The sequence below is a fragment of the Saccoglossus kowalevskii genome, chromosome 3 (genome assembly GCF_978046115.1).
Source record: "Saccoglossus kowalevskii chromosome 3, keSacKowa6.1, whole genome shotgun sequence".
Classification (NCBI taxonomy): Eukaryota; Metazoa; Hemichordata; class Enteropneusta; family Harrimaniidae; genus Saccoglossus; species Saccoglossus kowalevskii.
The window spans coordinates 32,279,596-32,299,509 of NC_140643.1; the positions used below are offsets into that span (position 1 = coordinate 32,279,596).

General features: G+C 35.2%; 1 protein-coding gene across 2 annotated transcripts in view; it reads left to right on the forward strand.

Moving 5' to 3' along the window:
* Positions 1–16,589, forward strand: part of LOC100367668 (uncharacterized) — a 36,119-nt gene extending 19,530 nt beyond the window's left edge. The window contains exons 4-19 of one of the 2 annotated variants that reach the window (XM_002734023.4): positions 1,180–1,251; positions 1,566–1,640; positions 6,486–6,623; positions 7,080–7,220; positions 7,425–7,856; positions 7,990–8,142; positions 8,546–8,617; positions 8,897–9,060; positions 9,237–9,373; positions 9,558–9,741; positions 11,506–11,787; positions 11,921–12,373; positions 12,551–12,676; positions 13,067–13,252; positions 13,794–14,240; positions 14,493–16,589. In XM_002734023.4, coding sequence (XP_002734069.1) covers positions 1,180–1,251; positions 1,566–1,640; positions 6,486–6,623; positions 7,080–7,220; positions 7,425–7,856; positions 7,990–8,142; positions 8,546–8,617; positions 8,897–9,060; positions 9,237–9,373; positions 9,558–9,741; positions 11,506–11,787; positions 11,921–12,373; positions 12,551–12,676; positions 13,067–13,252; positions 13,794–14,240; positions 14,493–14,740 — 3,310 coding nt within the window. In that variant the 3' untranslated portion in view covers positions 14,741–16,589. The remainder of the gene's footprint in view (positions 1–1,179; positions 1,252–1,565; positions 1,641–6,485; positions 6,624–7,079; positions 7,221–7,424; positions 7,857–7,989; positions 8,143–8,545; positions 8,618–8,896; positions 9,061–9,236; positions 9,374–9,557; positions 9,742–11,505; positions 11,788–11,920; positions 12,374–12,550; positions 12,677–13,066; positions 13,253–13,793; positions 14,241–14,492) is intronic. The other variant, XM_085497059.1, reaches the window with a different exon arrangement.
* Positions 16,590–19,914: the final 3,325 nt, after the last annotated feature.

A 19,914-nucleotide genomic window follows, 5' to 3' on the forward strand; every position in this document is an offset into this window, starting at 1 on the left:
CATATGCAGCGCGTATATATTTAATATTTCCTCATGTCTGATCAAATTTACAATCTAGAATCTGCATTTTGACTACGAAATTTCTGTGAATTCTCCTGATTGTGTACCGTATGTGTAGCCCTCAAGTATGGTCTTGTACACTATAAGTTACAGCAGAGGATAGTGGTTTATAATTCATATATCAGTAATAAACGTAACTAATTACGCAAATCACAATGCATTGTTGGTTAATGCAGGATGACAAGTCTATCAAGCCAAAGCTATTAGTATAAATATAGCAAAATGCAGCTTTCAAATTACCTGCAATTTTTTTTTTTTTTTGTGAACAAGAAAACATCAGGTTTTGTAATCTCTGCTCAAAAAGATTAAATACATTAATATTTTAAAGATAAATTTTGCATTAGATTTTTTTTTATGAAATCCAATCAGTTTTTAATATTTCTTCATGAAATGTTTGTCCAAGGGGCTTTGATTAATTTTAATCTACCGTCTTAGTGTTTTTCAAGGGACCATTGGAAATTTCAATTTTCTCTAGGCTGTCATTAATCATTTTGCCTTATTTCAAAATTGTTCTTATGTCTCACGGTCTTCCCCCAAACCATAATTTTCAATCTCTGTGCCTCTAAAAAAAAATTTTTTTCCGGGATTTACTACCCCTCTTCGTCTCTCCCTAAAAAGTGGTTTGTGATACAAGTAATATAATAGCTTAAAGTGACTTTGATAGTTGGAGAAGTTGCATATTCACAGCAAAAGAAAAAATACCTTGGCCTGTTATTTGAATATCATCAAGAAAACCTTTAATTTGTAAGCATGAATTTACCTGATATTTACCTTTGCATTCTGATTGTAATTACGAGTAAAACTATGAATTCAAAGTTCACTCTAATCGTCAACAAAAATAACAAATGTCATAGATAAAGGTTTGAACTGGTAGAACAGGCTTAACATTGAGTAACTGAGCAGTCTGCTGCACAAAAAGAAAGATGGATTTACTCTCCACACACGGTTGCCTAGCAACCAAAGTGAAAATGTATCACTAGACAAATGTAGGAGAAAACGTACTGCACACTGGAATCATTGTTGAAATATTAGTTTCTCTAATTATTTTGAGAATGTCTGAGTCAATGGCATGTCTGGCTATCAACATTTTCTCATCTGAAATTTTTTTATTTCTTGCAGAGATCTGAGTAACAATGAGTTGACCACCATCAATGGAAGTATATTTGAAAATTTGACAAGATTGCAGGAATTGTAAGTGTGGAATTCAATCTTTTGTTTTGGAGTTAATCCTGTCAGCTTCATCTGTGTAATAGACTGTAGTGGTGTTAAGTAGACATATTGTGTACAAGTGCATCATCTATTGTGTCTGTCCGTGTATCATGTACAACGGTAGAGTGAGATCTGATAAATTTGGTAGTAGCCCTCAAGTAAAGTACATGATCAATGCTGGCCAGAGTAATGTTGCCACTGCCTAATATATATTATCTTTTGACTACTGCATCCACACATCAGATGGCAAGACATCATTTCTGCTTAAACTAATAACTCTTTTGTTTATTTTTCAGAAAAATTGCATTTAATTCACTGACAACGATACCAAATTTTGGTGGTAAACTCATCAACTTAACTCAACTCAGCCTGTAAGTACGACTTTTTTTGTGTCTGAATAATGTTGCCATATTGTCATATTGTTTGCATCATCCAGTCTGTCTCATCTGTCAGCTATACTTCACTTCTATGGTCTCCATAGCAACAGAGCCTGGAGACGTGTTGCCCAGTTGCATGATGGGAAATGCATAGATAATGTTGAATTTTCTTTCCATATTTGCAAATTAGTAAAGAGACATACTGTTAGGAGATTTGACAATTCAATAAAAATTTCACCACTAGTTTATGCCGAATGTACTCCTTGTGAAATCACATTAGCAACCGAATTTATCAACGCTTTATTGCTTTTTCAAAAATTTGCATTTTATTTTCATAATATCAGTGTAACCAGGTAGTGTGTTTTTTTTCAAATTGAGCTACTTGATAAATTATTCATGTGTTAATATTTAAAACTTAGATTAATTTTATTATAGTGTTCAAACCTTTGTGCTAGCATAAAAGAAAAACATAAAGGGGCCGAGTTTAAGCCCCCCCCCCCCCCTGGAAAGGTGTATCAGCACCGGTGTAACTATTGCATAATACTTGTGTGGGCTTAAAAACAAGTGTGAATGCCTTATGCCAGCATAAATGGGCTCAATTATGGCATACTTTATGTCCCATTGGGAGAGGTAATACCAGTGAACATTTTGCAACGGGTGTTGTAAGTGCATTGGTGTTCTGAACTGGATTTGACTCAACTGTATCTGTGTTTATTTTATTTCAAAGTAGGTACTCGAGATTTGTGTTGAATTTTAGGCAGTTTAATTTGTTGCATTGACTTGTATATACTCAAAAAATGCTGATTGCTTCTAGCATACAGTAGAGGTAAAACAAAATTTGTTTCATGGTTCCCACAAGTTAATAAGTATATTTTTATGACATTTTACATGGCCATCATTGCTTGATTAAAACACAAAAGACAGAAATGTATAGTCAACCAAAACATTGACTATCTACAAGTTGGCACTATTACGTACATTATCATTTGTCTGATATTTACACCTCTTGCTGGAGTGACTTCCTTATTTTAATTACGGGGAGCATGACACGAGTCATCAAAAGATTTTCTAGTAAGAACAAAATATATACATTTTTTTCGTACTTGGAGGCCAGCCAGTGTCAGTTGGAATGTGTATACATCAATTGAGATAATTTGTCCTTTTAAAAAAAAAACAAAGAGTTGAATCGTGGCCTGCATGTGCCTATGTGCTGAACAACAAGAACTGTTATACAGGACCTTTACACTCCAGTAAAGTGTAAATATTTATAGCTTGCCTTGGAATCCACCAAAAGACCTTGCTATTAACTTTATGTGATGAAAGCTTCTTGTATTAAAAATGTTTGGCCCAAATTTATCTTCATTTTAAAAACCCAACAATTGGACATCATTTCTTTATGTTAATTTAATTAACTCCGCTGGAGAGGGATACAAATAGTTATTTCTATTTTGATTGGGAGGAAAGGGCAAAGCCGTAAAACTGGTTTGTTTTGCCAACAAAGGGATATCTGGTTGCAAAAATGACTCTGCTGATGAATACCAGTCATACCCTCTCCATGTGTAGCCAACTTGTCCTGCTTTTTCTGCATTCTAACTTCTTCTTGTGGGGAAAATCTCACTAAGTTGTTGGTTAAAAATTCCTTTCGGTGACTAATATAATTATGAAGACATCTTTGACAGTAATCCTTTTACTATCTGTAAGTCCATCCATCATACATCTTCAGAATTCTATTCCTGAATGCTTTCGTTTATAAATGCTTCTAACTCGGATTCCTCTCATGATATTTTAAATTAAGTTTGAGTTGAAAAAAAAAAAAAAAAATCTGGTTGCATGTTAAACTTCAATCAGTTGATTAAAAATGGTGGTATGGAGTACAATTTATGTCGGTATGCTGAATTCTTATTTTTATGAAGCGGCGCATCTTTAATATACTAGTCATATCAAATATGTGGAATGCCCTCTGCATTGTTTAAAACTTGCCAACATATGTATGTCATTACTTGCAGTACTGAGGCACCACATAAATGTGAAAATAAACAAATATCATGTAGATAATGACCCATTTTTTCACGCAATAAGCACGAACGCAGTGTCAGATGTAGACCATGTCTGACTCATGAAATGTGGGCTTCAAGATGTGAAAAACAGCATTACAGGTCAACAAAAAGTTCTCACTAAATTCCAACGTCGTTTTTATGATATTTGATCATTGTAACAAATAATTTTGTATCAATACATTGATGTATGACAGTGACACAGAGTTAAATATTGTATTTGTATGTTATGCGCTGTAATTGATAATGTTAGGGGTTGGGCTGATGAACCATTAATCTATTTATCCCCAAAATTCCCCTGCATTTACTGTGTCTTGTACGACTGTGATGCCAGCGGGCTTGCATTTGATTTTAAATTGAGCACAATTTCACATGACATGTTAAAATGAGTGAAAAATGGTCTGTTACTCGCAAATGGGGCTTTGGGAATTAAATCCCCGAACACATATCCTTAGAAATACTCTCTGGAGGCAGCCATCTTGTTTGAGATGATAAATTCAGGTCAGAACATGGAGATTTATGTTGCCAATTTTCCTTGGTTGAGGGGAAGCGTTTCACTCTAATGAAGCTATGTAATTTATAGGACAGGCTTGTAATTTACGCAGCGGTTATCCATACTGCTTGCTGTCTGAATTGTGATTAGCTTATTAGGTATAAAACCAATTGAATATTGAACTATAGCAGATTGTTTTTCCTTGCTACAGTTCATGGTTTACCAGCAAAAATCTCCTTGCAGAAAAACAAAACAAATCTCAGAATTTTTATTTTGAAAAGTTAAATTTGACAGCCGAGGAAGGGTAGTAGATTTATTTTAAGTATGTCTTAGTCAAAACAAGTGTGCTTGTTAGTGGGCAAATGAAACGAATTGTGACACTCTGCATTAGTGCCTATGGATGGAGTTTCTGTGAGATCTAATAAGTTGTGCTGGTGTCGGTATATAGTAAGCACCGCTTACTCATCCTGTTTGCATTTTATCACTCTATTGTTAATGCGCAAGATGAAAATTGTATTTAATTAAACAGTGTTACGTCGTTTATTTCAATTGAAATAATACGCATTGTTTCAAGATTTAATAATGTATTTTCCCAGACATGGCATTTACAGCTATTTAATAGCACAGCAATGGCAGCTCTTACAAGATATCTACAGCCCCCCCCCCCCCAAAACATGACCTGCAATTAGAGTGTTTGACCTTAGATAGTGTAGGAGTTCACTAGTGTCCACAGTATAATGCACAACCTTGTTCATTTGGGTAATGCATAAATCACACTTCAAGATGAAACCCGATATGAGTGGACACCCAGGATGATAACCCATGCTGCTCACCAAAGGCCCAGTAGTCTCATTCCATTACTGTTTAGCACATCTGAAAATCATTACTCTGCCAAGTCAAATACCGACTACAGCCTTATGAGCAGGCAAATTAGCAGCAGAACATAGCCGACTGTGACAACAAAAGTCGACTAAGGAGATAGGTGCTAGAGGGCAGTAGACTTGTCATGTCTGTAGTGTTTACAGATATTACAGAGAGAAAATGTGCAATTTTTTTTAGTGTGAATAAGACATTATTTATTCATTGGGTTAAATGTTTGCCAAGACTGAAGAATACTTAGTATGGGTGGAGCCTTGGAACTGCTAACTTTATTTTTTTTGTGAATTGCTGCCTTCCTATTTGCTTTCTACTTGAAGTGGTCTTTATGAGTTATTTGTATAGAGACCTCCAGATTTTTTAAAAATAAGGAATGTCTACTACAGAAACTCTAGTAAGATGCTGTTTATTTGCACTGGCACTATTCTCTTGGCCACCTTCTTTTCAACTTGTAAAACAAAAAGTTAACTGATCGGAGGAAACCAGAAGTAGTTATTTAGTTGAATGAAAAATATACAGGGTTTTTATTTAGTGTTCTAGGATAAGATTTAGTTATTTTTGTTCGATTCTTTGCACTGAAATGCCAGCAATACCTTTGTGATACAGTGTTTAGGGATAGTGGGGTCAGCGTATGACCTCATGTGCAGCTCACCAGGGGATTAAAACACGCCATGTGTTTGGAGTGTGGTTGATAAGATAGACTAGACAATCAACAACTCCATTTCAAATCAAATACACACCTCAATCAGTAGTCTTATTCATCAGTACCAAATGAATAGTCCATTCTGCAAGAGAAGGTTGGGAAATTAGCAAAATTAGTTGATGTGTTGGGTATTCATAAACTGTGTACCATTATATATAGTATTGTATAGAGTCATTTTTTCATATAGTTTGTCTTTCATACCCATTACAATGTACTGAAAGTTTCGTGTTTAGGTCTATTTATAGACTAGATCTGTCAAAAATGGATTGTGATAAAGCATGAAAGACTGATAGATGTAGCTGTTGCTCTTGCTGGGATTAAGATGTATTGAAATCTCCATTTGGCACGCGTGTGTGTAACTCTGTGTTGTAGCAATTTCTATACATTTCGTGCCCATGAATTGTGTCGTTACTCAAGTTGAATGTCAATTGACAGTAACTCGTGCTTAATGATGTTGAAAACTGTCACCAGATGGGAGGGACACGTATTGTAGAAAATTAATATATAATAGGCATTTGTATTGTTATTTTCTGGCATGAGGAAGTATTGAACTGCTGCAAGTTGACAACTTTTCAATTTCTCACAAATGCTTTATGGTATTAATTCAAAGCCAGGTACTGCGGGCTGTTGATGTGCATACATTACATAAATTTGCCAATCAGTTACTTTAAAAAAAATGATTTTTAACGATTTTTTATTTCTAATCTTTGCAGGCACCACAACAACATCATTGACATCTCTGGAACTTCATTGGATGGACTCGCATCACTTCGAGAATTGGATCTAAATTATAATAAAATTGAAGAATTAAAATGTGGCTCTTTTCCAAGTAGAAATATGTTACATCAGCTGTAAGTTCTTGCTTATTGTTTAACATCAGACTTTGTTGCAACTTTCTATCCTGTTTGCGTCAATATCTGACCAGAATATTAGCTCCTCATGCTAATAAGTGTGCTTGATTTGTACATGGAGCTAGAAAAAGAAGATTTGGCTTTATGATCTATGCAAGAAGGATTGTGTCTGATGTACTTTTGGCACTTCTTTTGTGAAAGTGAGACCCAATTGTGAAAAAAGCGACATTTTAACACTTGTTCCCCCGAGGCTATTTCCCCCTTTAACCATTTGCAGGACAAAAGCGTTGTTTATTTTTTTGTCTCCTCACAAAAGAAAAAAGCACATCTGAATAACTTGAAAGGGATACGGTATGAGCAAAAGCAATTTTTCATTCTCTGTTCACGAGACCTTTACTCTTCGTCTTAACACCTAAATTCTGATTGCTTTTTTTTTTTTTTTTTTTTTCTTCGCAGGTACCTCAACAATAACAAAATCACAACTCTACAACCTGGGTGCTTTAATAACATTACCACACTGGAATGGCTTAAATTGAACAAAAACAAAATCTCTAATTTAGATAAAGTTTTTGAACCTCTAGAAAATTTAAAATATTTGTAAGTATCTTATTTTATTGAATTTTTTAAAATGTCACAGTTGTAAAGCACTTTTTGAATTTTTTGTAAACAATGCATTTTACATGCGTTGTAAAAGTAACATCGAACATGACTGATTGTGACGACAGAGGTCATTTAAATGAATCTTGTATGCCAGTAATAACAAATGTGTGAATAAATGATTTTTTTTTTTGTGTTTTACAGAGAATTAAGTCGGAATAAAATAAAATCCATTGACAGTCTTGCCTTTAAAGGATTGAAAAATTTGCATATTCTTCGACTGAAGCGCAATGGGATTTCCGAATTAATGGATGGTGCCTTCTATGGGTTGGACACAATTCAGAATATACATTTAGATAACAACAACCTTACTGTGGTGCGGAAAAGTTGGCTGTATGGACTGACAACATTACAGGAACTCACTTTGAGTCATAATAAAATTAGCAGTATTGAGGCAGATGGATGGGATTTTTGCAAAGAATTATGGGAAATTGACCTCAGTCATAATATGCTGAACAGTCTGGAAACCAATTTATTTAAGCATCTTCAGGCCTTGAAGAATCTGTATATGGGAAACAATCAGATATCTAATATTGATGATGAAGCCTTTATGGGACTGAGTTCATTAGAATCGCTGTAAGTATTGCTTTAATATAGAAAATACTTCATCAGATCAGTTGATTCTTTATCCAGTCATTCAAACCGACTAAGATGCTCAGTCCGGCAATATTTAATTTGTGTTTTAATTTACATGTTGCTTATTTTACAGTGATATGAACCACAACGATATTTCGTGGACAGTGGAAGACACAACCGGTGCATTTCTTGGTCTTGAAGCACTCCATCGTCTCAGTCTTGCTAGCAATAAAATTATGTCCATTCATAAACGTGCGTTCACAGGTCTCTCAGGACTTGAAGTCTTGTAAGTATTTACTGTTCTTTCAGATCTACAGATTGATTTTTCTCCATATTTGATTGGATAAAATCTCGTGCTGCCTATTTATTACACTTTCTAGTTGTTGCCGAGCTATTTAAAGAAACAAAAACCTAAACCACCTGTAGTGGCTTTGAAAGTGATTACATCGCAGGTGGCGGAAAGAGGAACCCAAAACTGTGATCTTTGTTAAGCCCAAACAGTTGTGACTTGGCGGGGACTCTCACCAGAGCAGTGGAAATTGACGTGGACTGCATAAAAGCTATATAATGAATAGGGAATCTGTAAAGCAATGTGTATGTATGGTGAAATGGATTAAATGTGGAGCTTAACACCTCTCATAATAGCATTTAGAACAAACCTGCTGAGCTATTGTATTATGTCTCTGTAGGGATCTATCTGACAACATGCTGACTAGTATTGAAGAGGATTCATTTGTTAATATGCAGAATTTAAAAGAACTGTAAGTATAAAAAGTATTCCATTGTCCCAACACTCTGCCTTATTTCCTAAAGTCTAAATTTTGATTATCCTAGCTGGAAGGTGACTTTGACTTGTTAAAACGTGTTTAAGAGGATGGAATTAAAAAGCTTGTCACATTTCTATTCTTTCCATCATGCACTGTTCATGACAAATGGTTTCACCGTGCACATACACAAACATAATATGTACAAGATTTATATCATTATCGGTAAAATATGAAGAAACAAATTCAGTGATCTGATTACTTGTTTTATTTTAGCCGTATAAATTCAACAAGCCTTGTATGCGACTGCGAACTAAAGTGGATTCGAAATTGGATTCGAAGTAATGGTTACGAGAATTCCATCGATTTGAAATGTTCCCATCCACAGCGATTGAAAGGGCAGAGTATACTCAATGTAGAAGGACAAAAATTCATTTGTGGTGAGTATTAGTTGGATCTGTCATTTAATGTTTGGCGCCCTCATATGGTGAAAAATGAAGGGATTGCTGCATGTTAGCGAAGCAATTATAATTTGTGTAGTTGCAACTACAATAGATTCTTAACATCAAATCATTGGTGATGATGTTGCTAAATCATATATATTTGTTTACTACAGAGGATATTCCGAAACCTAAAATGATAAAGCACCCCAAAACCACCATGGCGCTGAAAGGAGAAGATGTCATGTTGACCTGCAAGGCAGAAAGTAGCAGTGATTCACCAATGCAGTTTATATGGAAAAAAGATAACAAGGTTTGTATCTTATAAATTGGTAGTTATGTCTAGTCAATTGTGGTCAAGGCTGTAAATGATGGCACCTGGTTGCAGTCCTTATTTACCAAAATAGCTGTTCAGTGTTATTCATTTAAATGGTTAATAATTGTGATAACTCTCCTGTTGATGAATATCTGATTATTTATCGTTTTTTGTTTTTTAGGTTTTAAGTACAGACGATTACGATATTTCTACACAAGCACAAGCGCCAAGTGAAGATATGGTTGAGTTCATCACAATGCTAACGCTCCCGAATGTCAGAGATGAGGATGCTGGCAAATATCAGTGTATTGTGTCAAATCATTTTGGTCCTTCATATTCTGATAAAGCCAAAGTAATGGTGTATGGTAAGTTGATTTGTCAGTTATTAAGTGCAAGATGCTCTATTTGAATTCAGCCAATGCTAATTTTGACCCTTGACCCTTGACCCTTTCACTGATATTCTCAACCTTTTCATAGTGTTTCAAAAATAGTGCTGTTCAATATGTTTGATTAAATTGCATAAAAATATGAACGTTAAGATGGTTAGTTGGTTAAAAAAAGCATGGAATTTAAAGAATTGGTTCTCAATGTTTACCGTTAAAATCATATTATAAACCGCATACCTAATAGTAACTGCACCCCCGATTTCAGCTTCAGTGTTAAAGAGTTCTCAAAAAAAATTGAAAACATGGAAAGTACCTACTGTAGAATACTTTATTTTCGCTTGGAATTTATTTTCGCTATTTTCGCTGAAGGGATGATTCCGTGAAAATAAAATCCAGTGAATATACTTTTTTTCCTATATTTCACATTAAACTCATCAGAAATCAGTGAAAATAAATTCCATACAAAACGCCCAAAAAACCTTTTCAGCGAAAATGAATTCCAGCGAAAATAAAGTATTCCACAGTATTAGTAACCGCACCCCCAATTCAACAAGACCGTGACCGACTTTGTTTCAACGAGCTGGTACATTGTTTCTAATCCTATTCATTTGTTTCGACAACGTGCCTAAAAATATTCACACCTCTTTATTGTTCAGTAGTGTTAGGATGTCAAACACGCAGTGAAACTGCTTTTGTCTTGTGACAACTTTTGTCAATACTCCTTATGAATACGTCAGTGTGTCGCAAGTTTTCGACAATGAGCTGTTCTCACCGAAAAACTGTTAAATTCTTTTTCAATGCTCAGTTTATCTTTCGAAAACAACTAATTTCTTGATTTAAAAAAAAAAGTCATGTCGTTTTCCCATGGAAATCAAAGCCAAAAGATCGCACTACATTATCGGTAAATCTCTTCCGGGTTTCGTTCACCATGAAGTCGGTGACCTGTCATTAACATATTTAAATGAACTGAGGTAATTTGAACACGTGGGCACCATCCAGCATTTTGATTGGTTAATTAGCGACTTGACCTACCCGGTCAAGTAATGTCTCATGTGCATTTAAACTACATGGCGGATGTCGCATCAATCGTTTACATGTGACCGAAATAATTCGCTTACGGTGAAACTAAGTTGAATTTTACTTGCATTTGATAACAATTCAACGAATTTATTTTTCGTGCGTTGTTATAATCACTACTGAGTAATACTCAACAATTTCAACAGTTCAAAAACAAGTAAGTTATTCACTTGTGAGCCGAAGCATGGCCGGATTGCGGTACCGTACTTTTTTAGTGCCGTACCATGATCATTTTCTACTAAGCAATGCATTAATGTTTGTTTTTATTTGAAACTCCTGTCAAAATATACTTTCCATTACGAAGAAAATAAAAAAAATGCATATTACATTAAATATACAGAGTATTTTTTTTTCATGTGAACAGTTTTTTTGTGACGTAAGGCTTATCACTCTTCCCTGACATCTAAATTGGAGTTACGCTTATATTCAAAAGATTGTACGGTGTATTGTTTGTTTTGTGCGAGTGATGTGGGGGAAAAAATGACCCATTTAGTGATTGCAATATGTCCCTAATATAAACCGCACCCCGAACTTGAGCCCAATTTTGTATTTGATACATTGTAATATAAGCCGCGGTTTATAATAGGATTTTAACGGTAAGTGGCAAAACCAATTTACCTTGAAAGATTGAAAGTGTTGTCATACTAACTTTTTTTTGCCTTGCAGTGTTTCCAGTCTTCATTAAAGTTCCTCAAGATATCACTGTGAAAGCAGGCAGCAATGCCCGACTAGAGTGTGCCGCCAGAGGCCAGCCACAGCCACAGATAGCGTGGGTCAAAGATGGCGGTACAGATTTCCCAGCAGCAAATGAACGAAGAATGAGAATGATGCCAGAGGATGATGTGGTGTTTATAATAGACGTCAAACCAGTAGACATGGGTGTTTATACATGTACGGCACAAAGTTTAGCTGGCAATATCAGTTCTAATGCTACATTAACTGTGTTAGGTAAGTGGCTTAGCCGGTAATATCTTATAACAGCTGCATTGAAAATATTCACTTTTTTGGGAGTTTTTGGTGTTGTGATGACCACATTTCTATACATTGTTTAGTAAGCATTTGCATTTCAATTCTATTTCAGAAACCCCATCATTTGTGGAACCTATGCAGGATGTGGATGCCGTGATGGGGGAGAACGCAGTCCTCAGATGCCCTGCCAGCGGATATCCAAAACCCAGGATTAAATGGATGAAAGATGACAATGCACTAGACATTACTGAAAGACATTTTTTTACTTCAGAGAATGAACTCTTAGTCATTGTGCATGCAGAATCGGGTGATGCCGGTCTTTATACATGTGAAATCTCCAATACACTGGGAACTGTTGTACAGTCTGCAGTGTTGACTGTAAGTGCCAATACCAATGCCCCCAATGGACAGAATAGAGGGGGACTTGGGTTGGATGATGAGAGTACAACTACAGGAATCATAATCATAGCAGTGGTTTGCTGTGTAGTTGGTACTTCGCTGGTCTGGGTCATTATCATCTATCAAACAAGGAAGAAACGAGAAGAATTTGGACCCACAAATACAGGTAAAGATTATCGGCTATTACAAAACATCATTCTTTCACTTTGTCTCTACCTGTGTTATTTGTTGTACCTTTTTTTGAGGAACATTTCAACTCATGTGATAAAATTGTATGTCATAATAGTGTCCTTAATATGTGGTAGTTATCTTTTAATTTGCTATTTATTTTCATTTCTTGTAGATGAAACTACATTACCACCTGAATTGCCAAGTTCCACTTATAATACGTCTTCTCAAGGTACTTTGCATGCCGAGTCTAGTACGCACTCGTCACCAGCCATTCAACCACCAAATTCCTCAATATCAGGTATGATATTGTAGTGAAAAAGAGGGACAAATTGTAAATTTATTAGTGTTTACAGTTTTATACCCTTGCGACATTCTTTTAATGGATTGTATCGTATGGTGTATTGGTTAGACAAGCTGCACAATATTTGTATTAATTATTAACTTGTATTTGTCCGACTTTCTTTATTCGTCTATAACAATGTTCGTTAATAAGATAAATTTTTCTATGTTCACGTGTATATGTAATGTTGGTACTTTTTCCACTAAATCTAATCACTAATCATGTTTCTTCTTCAATTCCTGATGGTCGTTCTTGTTTTTAGTTTAAAAAAAATGTTGGATGATATCTAAAATAATAAATGTCAATATAAGCATCTTGCCTAATCGCTTGGTTTTATTAACTTTTCAGGAAGGACTGATAATTTGAGCAGTGATAGCGAGTCTGATTCACTGAGGTATGGAGGAACAATTAGCGGTGGTGGTAACCGTTTGCCGTCTAGAATTCGTACTGCTGCAATATTCCCCAGTGACACTGAGCATGAAACTCAAACAATACCGTTAACATCAGACGTGCAGGCACCAGCTGAAAATTCAGGTAAATATGCCATATGTAACATGCTGGTCACTTTGCAGTAAGTTACACAATACAGGCCTAATTTTGAATATCTGGGAGGTAATAGCAGGTGTGAATGATGATGTATATTCCTACAGCCCAGTAATGGAAACATTTGGCATGGCATGACTTGAGATTAAACTGCACAGACTTGTTCAAAGTGTGAGATTTTGTCCCCAGTAAGAAATGCATGTGCCTGGTCACTGTGTTTTCTTGTGAAGTAAAAGGGAACACTCAATGTGTTTTGAATACATGTAACATTGCGGCAAAAACGTTACCAGAGTGGGAAATGTGATGTTTTTTTGTTTTTTTTTAAAGAATCAACGGCGGTATTTAGTTATAAGCTACATTCACGTCAGTTTGGCAGTATGCTGTATCAATTCTTAATAGTTTCATGATAGTGGAAGAATGGATATGTGCATTGTTTGCAGATTCACTTGACTTGTGTCAGAATTTCATCTTGCAACTTGCAAACATTTATTGCTTGTACAAGTTGTAAAATGTTTGTATTCTTGTCTTCTAGGTAATAGTGTACTAACCATACCGGGAATGCCAAGTCCACCAATGCAAAGGAGGACACCTGATCCAAATAGCATACCTGCACTGAGAGGAAGTTTACCATCATACAACCATAATATTTCAATGTCGCAGCCTCATATCGCTGCTACACCCAATATAACAGTTAATCCAATGCATTCGCCAATGCACATTACAGTGCCAGTTCATGACAATATTCACCGGATGGATGCGGTGGAATACCCAGGACATAATTCACTGGATAATGCAGTTGTTACACACCCATATCCTAGGGAGGAACATGCGCTTGATAAAACAATACAAGAACTTTTTCACCAAAATGAGCCACCAGGCTGTGATAGTGGCTTAGATCTGAGTACAGACAATTCTAGGAACACTCCCTATAGCAGCTATAATGGTACCAGTTTACATCGATACCCCAGGTTTCCCCAAGGTCAGTTTGCACCCAAAGCTCATAGTTTTTAGGTTTAATAATATCTTCAGCATGGCTTATCTGTGGTTATTACTGTGCTTATGTGTTGAAAAGTGCATGTTTTCGTGCTTTGGGCTGTCAAAGGTTTACATTTTGTTCTAAAGTTTCGCTGGGTTTTTCATTTTCTGGCTAACGTCATTTGTATCTCAATTTGTAAATGCTTACATCATCACTAACCGGGAGCTCTTTTTTTCTCTTTTAATTAATTTGCAGAATATCACACAGAAACTACAAGTGCTTCACCTCACCTTGCTACAAGTACACCTCCAAATAACCATAATTCATCACTTCATACATATCATAATCATCAGCATTCATCGCCGTTGGAGATAGGTGATAAATTTGTGACAGTGCCATCACATAGAGTGCTACCGCATAGAACAATAGACTCTTATCTAAGGGACTCTAGGAGCCCAACGCAAATGAACAGAACTCACCAAGAAAGCCCTAGCAGCGTGTAAATAAGTGCAGTTTTAAAAATATGGCTTCTATGAAACTTTATATATGTATATTTCTTCTTGTATATGGGGGACAACTGCTGGCAGAATTAAAGACAATATTTTTAGGTACAGAAAAATAATTATTGAAAAGAAAATTTTTTCTATGTCATATCCCCTGAAGGGAGACAATTTTATATAAATTGAAATATTCAGTATTTCAGATCTTTCTATATAGTGCTTTAAGAGCAATGTTACTATGGCAACCAACCAGATTCAAAGCTTTTGGAGGATGAAAGTGTTTTTGGTTGCAGGAATCAAACATTTTTATTTTTGTTCTCGGTACAATTATCTGTCGCAACTCAACCAGTGTATTTTGCATTTTGATTTACAAATTGGTATAATATAAATAAGTTCTATGTTGTGAATCTTGTTAGCTCTGCATTAGGTATTACACAAATGCCCTCATTGGTAGTGGTATTTGGTCATCAAATGCTGGTATTGCTAGATTCATGCAAGTGCCATAATAAAATATGAAATATAATTTTCTAAATAATGACCCTACCTTAACCCCTCTCTATATTTTAGATCATTCTGTTTTGCATAGATTTCTTCACTTTCACAGGTGCAACAGAAAATTCAATTTCATCAAGATTACCACTCCCCCCTTTTTTTAGTAAAAAAAACAAAACCAAACTACCCCCTGTAAAATAGAAAATTGCCATTTTCAGTGTTAATAATATTATTTTTGACTCACTGGGTCATTCCATTTACAGTAGATGGGGATGATGGGTGTTGCATCTTGCATCAATCTAATATCAGTTAACAGCAATATTTCATTCAAACAAAACAGTATTCATGGAATTAGCACTTATGAAAGCCTTGAACAATTAGATTTAAGGGAATATTAAGAAGTCTATTGTAAAAGAGTATATTTAAGATTATTGGATCATCTCTTTAATAATACATGTACCTTAATGAATCAATCTTGCCAAAGTGAATTAATAAATGGTCATTTTTTATTGGTATTGTATTTGCTCTATTAGAAGTGCCAAAAATGTAAGATTTGGTATGCAAGATTTGATCTAAGCGCCAGCATTTTAAATAGAGCAAATGCCGTAGTCTGTATATGTAGTCTTTCTATTAATTTTAATGCCGCCGACAATGCGAAAGTTTTTTAAACAAATTCTTTTATTTGCTCTTTTTAAGAAATAAATTTTATAGTGCAAACCAATAGGTACCATGACAGAAGAATATTGCCCTGCTCCATAATCTTTTGCTATTTGTATACCTCAACACTGTCACAGCCGTCTTATGGTTAAGGATCATGGGAATGTACGGTGTATAATTTTTTTTTACTCCCATGTATCCCATTTTTTGACAGCTCTCGTACAAGACCAATACTTATCTTGCATTTTTAAATGACACCCTAGAAGTATATATACTAGTGTTGTTTTTTTTTAAGTAAGGAAATATTTATTACAGAAAGTTGCAATAAACATTGTGAATACTTCTGTGCAGAAGTTGATAGATAAATTAAGGCGTTAAACAACTGAAATTTATTTTTGCGCTTTTGGACATATCTGGGCAGTTTAGTTCCCTTTGTATATAGTTGGCTATAGTATTTGCAGTTCTTTGCAATAAGTTTCCAATAATGAAAAGGCCTTAAAAAAACTACACACACATGGGGAGGGGGGGGGGATAAAATTGGTGGCAAATAAGAGGGTTTGAAGATGGTGACATACCTCAGTTGTGAGAAATTATTTATTGTACACATTTATTATTTCTAATATGCGCGACATCTGTAAAAAGACACCAAATTTATTTGTACAGCATTTTAAAAAATATTAAAAATTCCTTTTTTTGCCATAAATCATGCTGATTGTTGCATTTCTTCAGAGTGATGAATGTTTGTAGAAAGGTTTTCTGATTGTGGTATATATTAATGTGGATGTTGTCATTTTGATGAATGCTTGTTTAAAAAGAAATGCAGATAATTGTGAATTGAAGATTGCCTGCAATACAAGAATAGATGTATAGACAACTGGTCACCAAAGTAATGCTTTTGGTTTTTACCTTGCCCGTACCATCAAAGATGGAAGGGAAAGGTATATTAAGGGGAAAATTTTGTCCGGCGTTGTCGTCGGCGTTAATTGTTATGTGCATACTAACTTTACTAATTCTATTCCAAACTTTACCAAACTTGGTCACCTTATTCATCAGTATAAAGTCTTCCCTGAGTTTGAACAACAGATGTCCTGTATGAAAATATCATGCAAAAATTGAGAAAATCTGATAAAATATTTTGACTGTTTCTACTTGACTGATCACTGGTGATACACATCAAAGGTCACTGATCTCAGTGGAAATATGCATTGTTGTATGCGTTCAATGAAGTAAATGATTTATCTTGTAATAAATCTCAGAAGCCCATACTGGGTTTCAAAACCAACTCATGGAGAGAATGCAGTCTGATACACATTTGCAAACCTACCAATAAAATCTTTACAGAAAACAAGATGTCAGAAAATCAATATAAGCACTCCTATGAACTGGGTGCCAAACTTTGATCAAGATCTGAAGCTAATAGAAAATCTGTTTAGTTCAAAGTTATCAAATCAAAAACAATACATAAAAAGCAAAACATTTCATCCACATTTTAAAAAGAAAATTGTTCTAAAATATATGTATTCTGTATTTGACAAACAGTTCATTTGATAAATGAAAACTCGCAGGAATATGTTTCAGCTATTAGAACAGAATGATAGATAGGTGTTTTTTTTTACTTTTCATATAATACAGTAGTCACACAATGAGGCAGTTCATATTTGTCTCAGTGAATCATTAATTTTTTACAGACACCTGTACAAAATACTTGGACAAAAGCCAGCTAAGATTTTCTGTTATCTTGCATGTTTTATGAATCTATTCACATCTAAATGCAGCACTTTTTTTTTTGCGGTGAGGCATTTGTTTTTGTACTAAAATATCTGAATTACTTTGAATAAAGCTGGAAATTATGTCTCTTAAAATGATTAAACAAATAAGGCACCAATGTTTTTGTAAGATATTTACATCTTTAAAGGACATTCGGTAGACTGATTCCCCACTGTTTGTTCAACCCCAAAACTTGTTTGTATTCAAAATTAATTATGACAATGCATATTTATATTGAAACAAACTATGATAAAGGGAATTATATTATATAACAAAGGGCAAGGTCGCCAGAGTTCAACTATGTTCTTGTAATGTTTTGCATTTACTGGTAATTGGAGAGTCCAACCCAAACCCTATTGTTAAGATATATTGAAATAATCTAGAAAGAAAAAACTGACAAGTGTAGTTAAAGCGCGGTGGTCGGCACGTGTTCGAATTTCATGTAAATAATGTATTTTACACGTGTTGTATACGCCGCTATGAGTCCCATATCGAACAGGACGCGGTACGACGACTGCCGCCTTTTAATTACAACTTGTAGCCATGCTGTTCAAGTGCAACTGCCTCACTTTATGGCTAGTGTCACAGATACTGACCATAATTCTGGCCATTACACTTAAAACGTCAGTTACAAGGTGCAATTAGCAATTGTACAATTCAATGAAAATGTTTTGCCCTGCTAGTGGAAGAGTACAATTCCATAAACACGAGTATTCAGTGCATATCCCTTATATATGAAATGTTTACATCTGTATAGCCAACCATGGAACTATAAACCACTATAGTTTATACACGAGCCAACCAAATCCTTCCAAGTAGGGCTTATAGATACTGGCTATCAATGCGATTTGAACCCAGCTTGACCAAATTCTAAACCTTGAGGCCTGGCAAGATTTAGAAATGCCCGACACTAACAAGTGTGTGAATCAAAATTGGTCATTACTAATTGCATATGCAACAAAACTGGAGACTACTGACAAAAAGTGGCTTATTAAAATCTACATGGACAACGAATCGGGGCTGAAGAAATAAACGCATGGCCATATAACAATGTGTCACATGACCAAAAGTGGTTTGAAAATGGCAGTAATATGCCCAATGGTTTTGAGAAGTCAAACATGACTAAAAAGAATGCAAGTTGGCTGAAACGACTATGCTTTGAATATGTGATTGCAATAAATGCCCAAGCAAGGGGATTGTGTGACCAGAAATTTCACAAAGGTATGCATGTATATTTTATTTTCAGTAGTTAACATACTTGTGGAACCTCAAGCTGTGGTGTAAAGTGCACCCTCTAGTGGCAATTAAGAATAAGTTTTGTTGGCTGTCCACACCATATTTCCATATAAATTACCCCCTCTGGTGGCAATGATTTGCTGTCCACACTACCTTTCCAACAAGTTGTGCTCATCACTCCACACATGGTCTTTTGTCTTTATATAGATTAGTAATTGCTATTTTAGGGGGAATTAATTTTTGCTGAAAATACATTTTGGTTTTGGTATTGAAAAGGTAGTTCAAGTTGGGTTTGAACCATGACTTTGCTAATGGGAGTCAGTACCTATAACTCGTACTCGTGAGGTATTTAGTTTCAATAGATGATTTTCCGAACAATTGCGAGATCTCGCGAGATGCATGAAAGACGCGCGTCGAACGTCTGCCGCAAAAATCGAACGATTTGATTTTGAACGAGAATTTCTTTATTTCGCAGCTTACATTGACCGACCGATCTTTGACAGAGGAATATTGCTTCCGAATACCCTCACTTAATCGAAATTGCCTATCATCAAATGTGGACAGCACATTATTAAGCATGGAAATGTCCCCAAAATACTTTCGCGTTTGTCGAATCCCACGCGATGTTTGACGCGACTACGACGCTATGACCTTTGTTTGTCCTGTTTTTACGTTCGATTTCACGCATAACGCGTGATTCTCGCAGTGTACGGAAAATGGTCTATATGTATTTATGTAAATGGTGTAGTTTCTGCTCTCATTTCTTGTTATCATTGATTGTTGTACAAGTCGTTAATTGCAACTAATAGTCGTATATGAAGCATAGTGATATTTACAAGATACTGAGCACAGTTAGTGTGACTTGTGTGATTAATGTATAAAACTTCTATCAGAGGAAACCAACGTAGACTATCTAACAAAGATCTGATCTCTTTTACTTTTCTGTTTTACAATTAGTTTTTTAAAATGTTTTGTAGAATACATTCAGGCACAACATAAGTGAAATTTAAAAATAGCAGGACCAA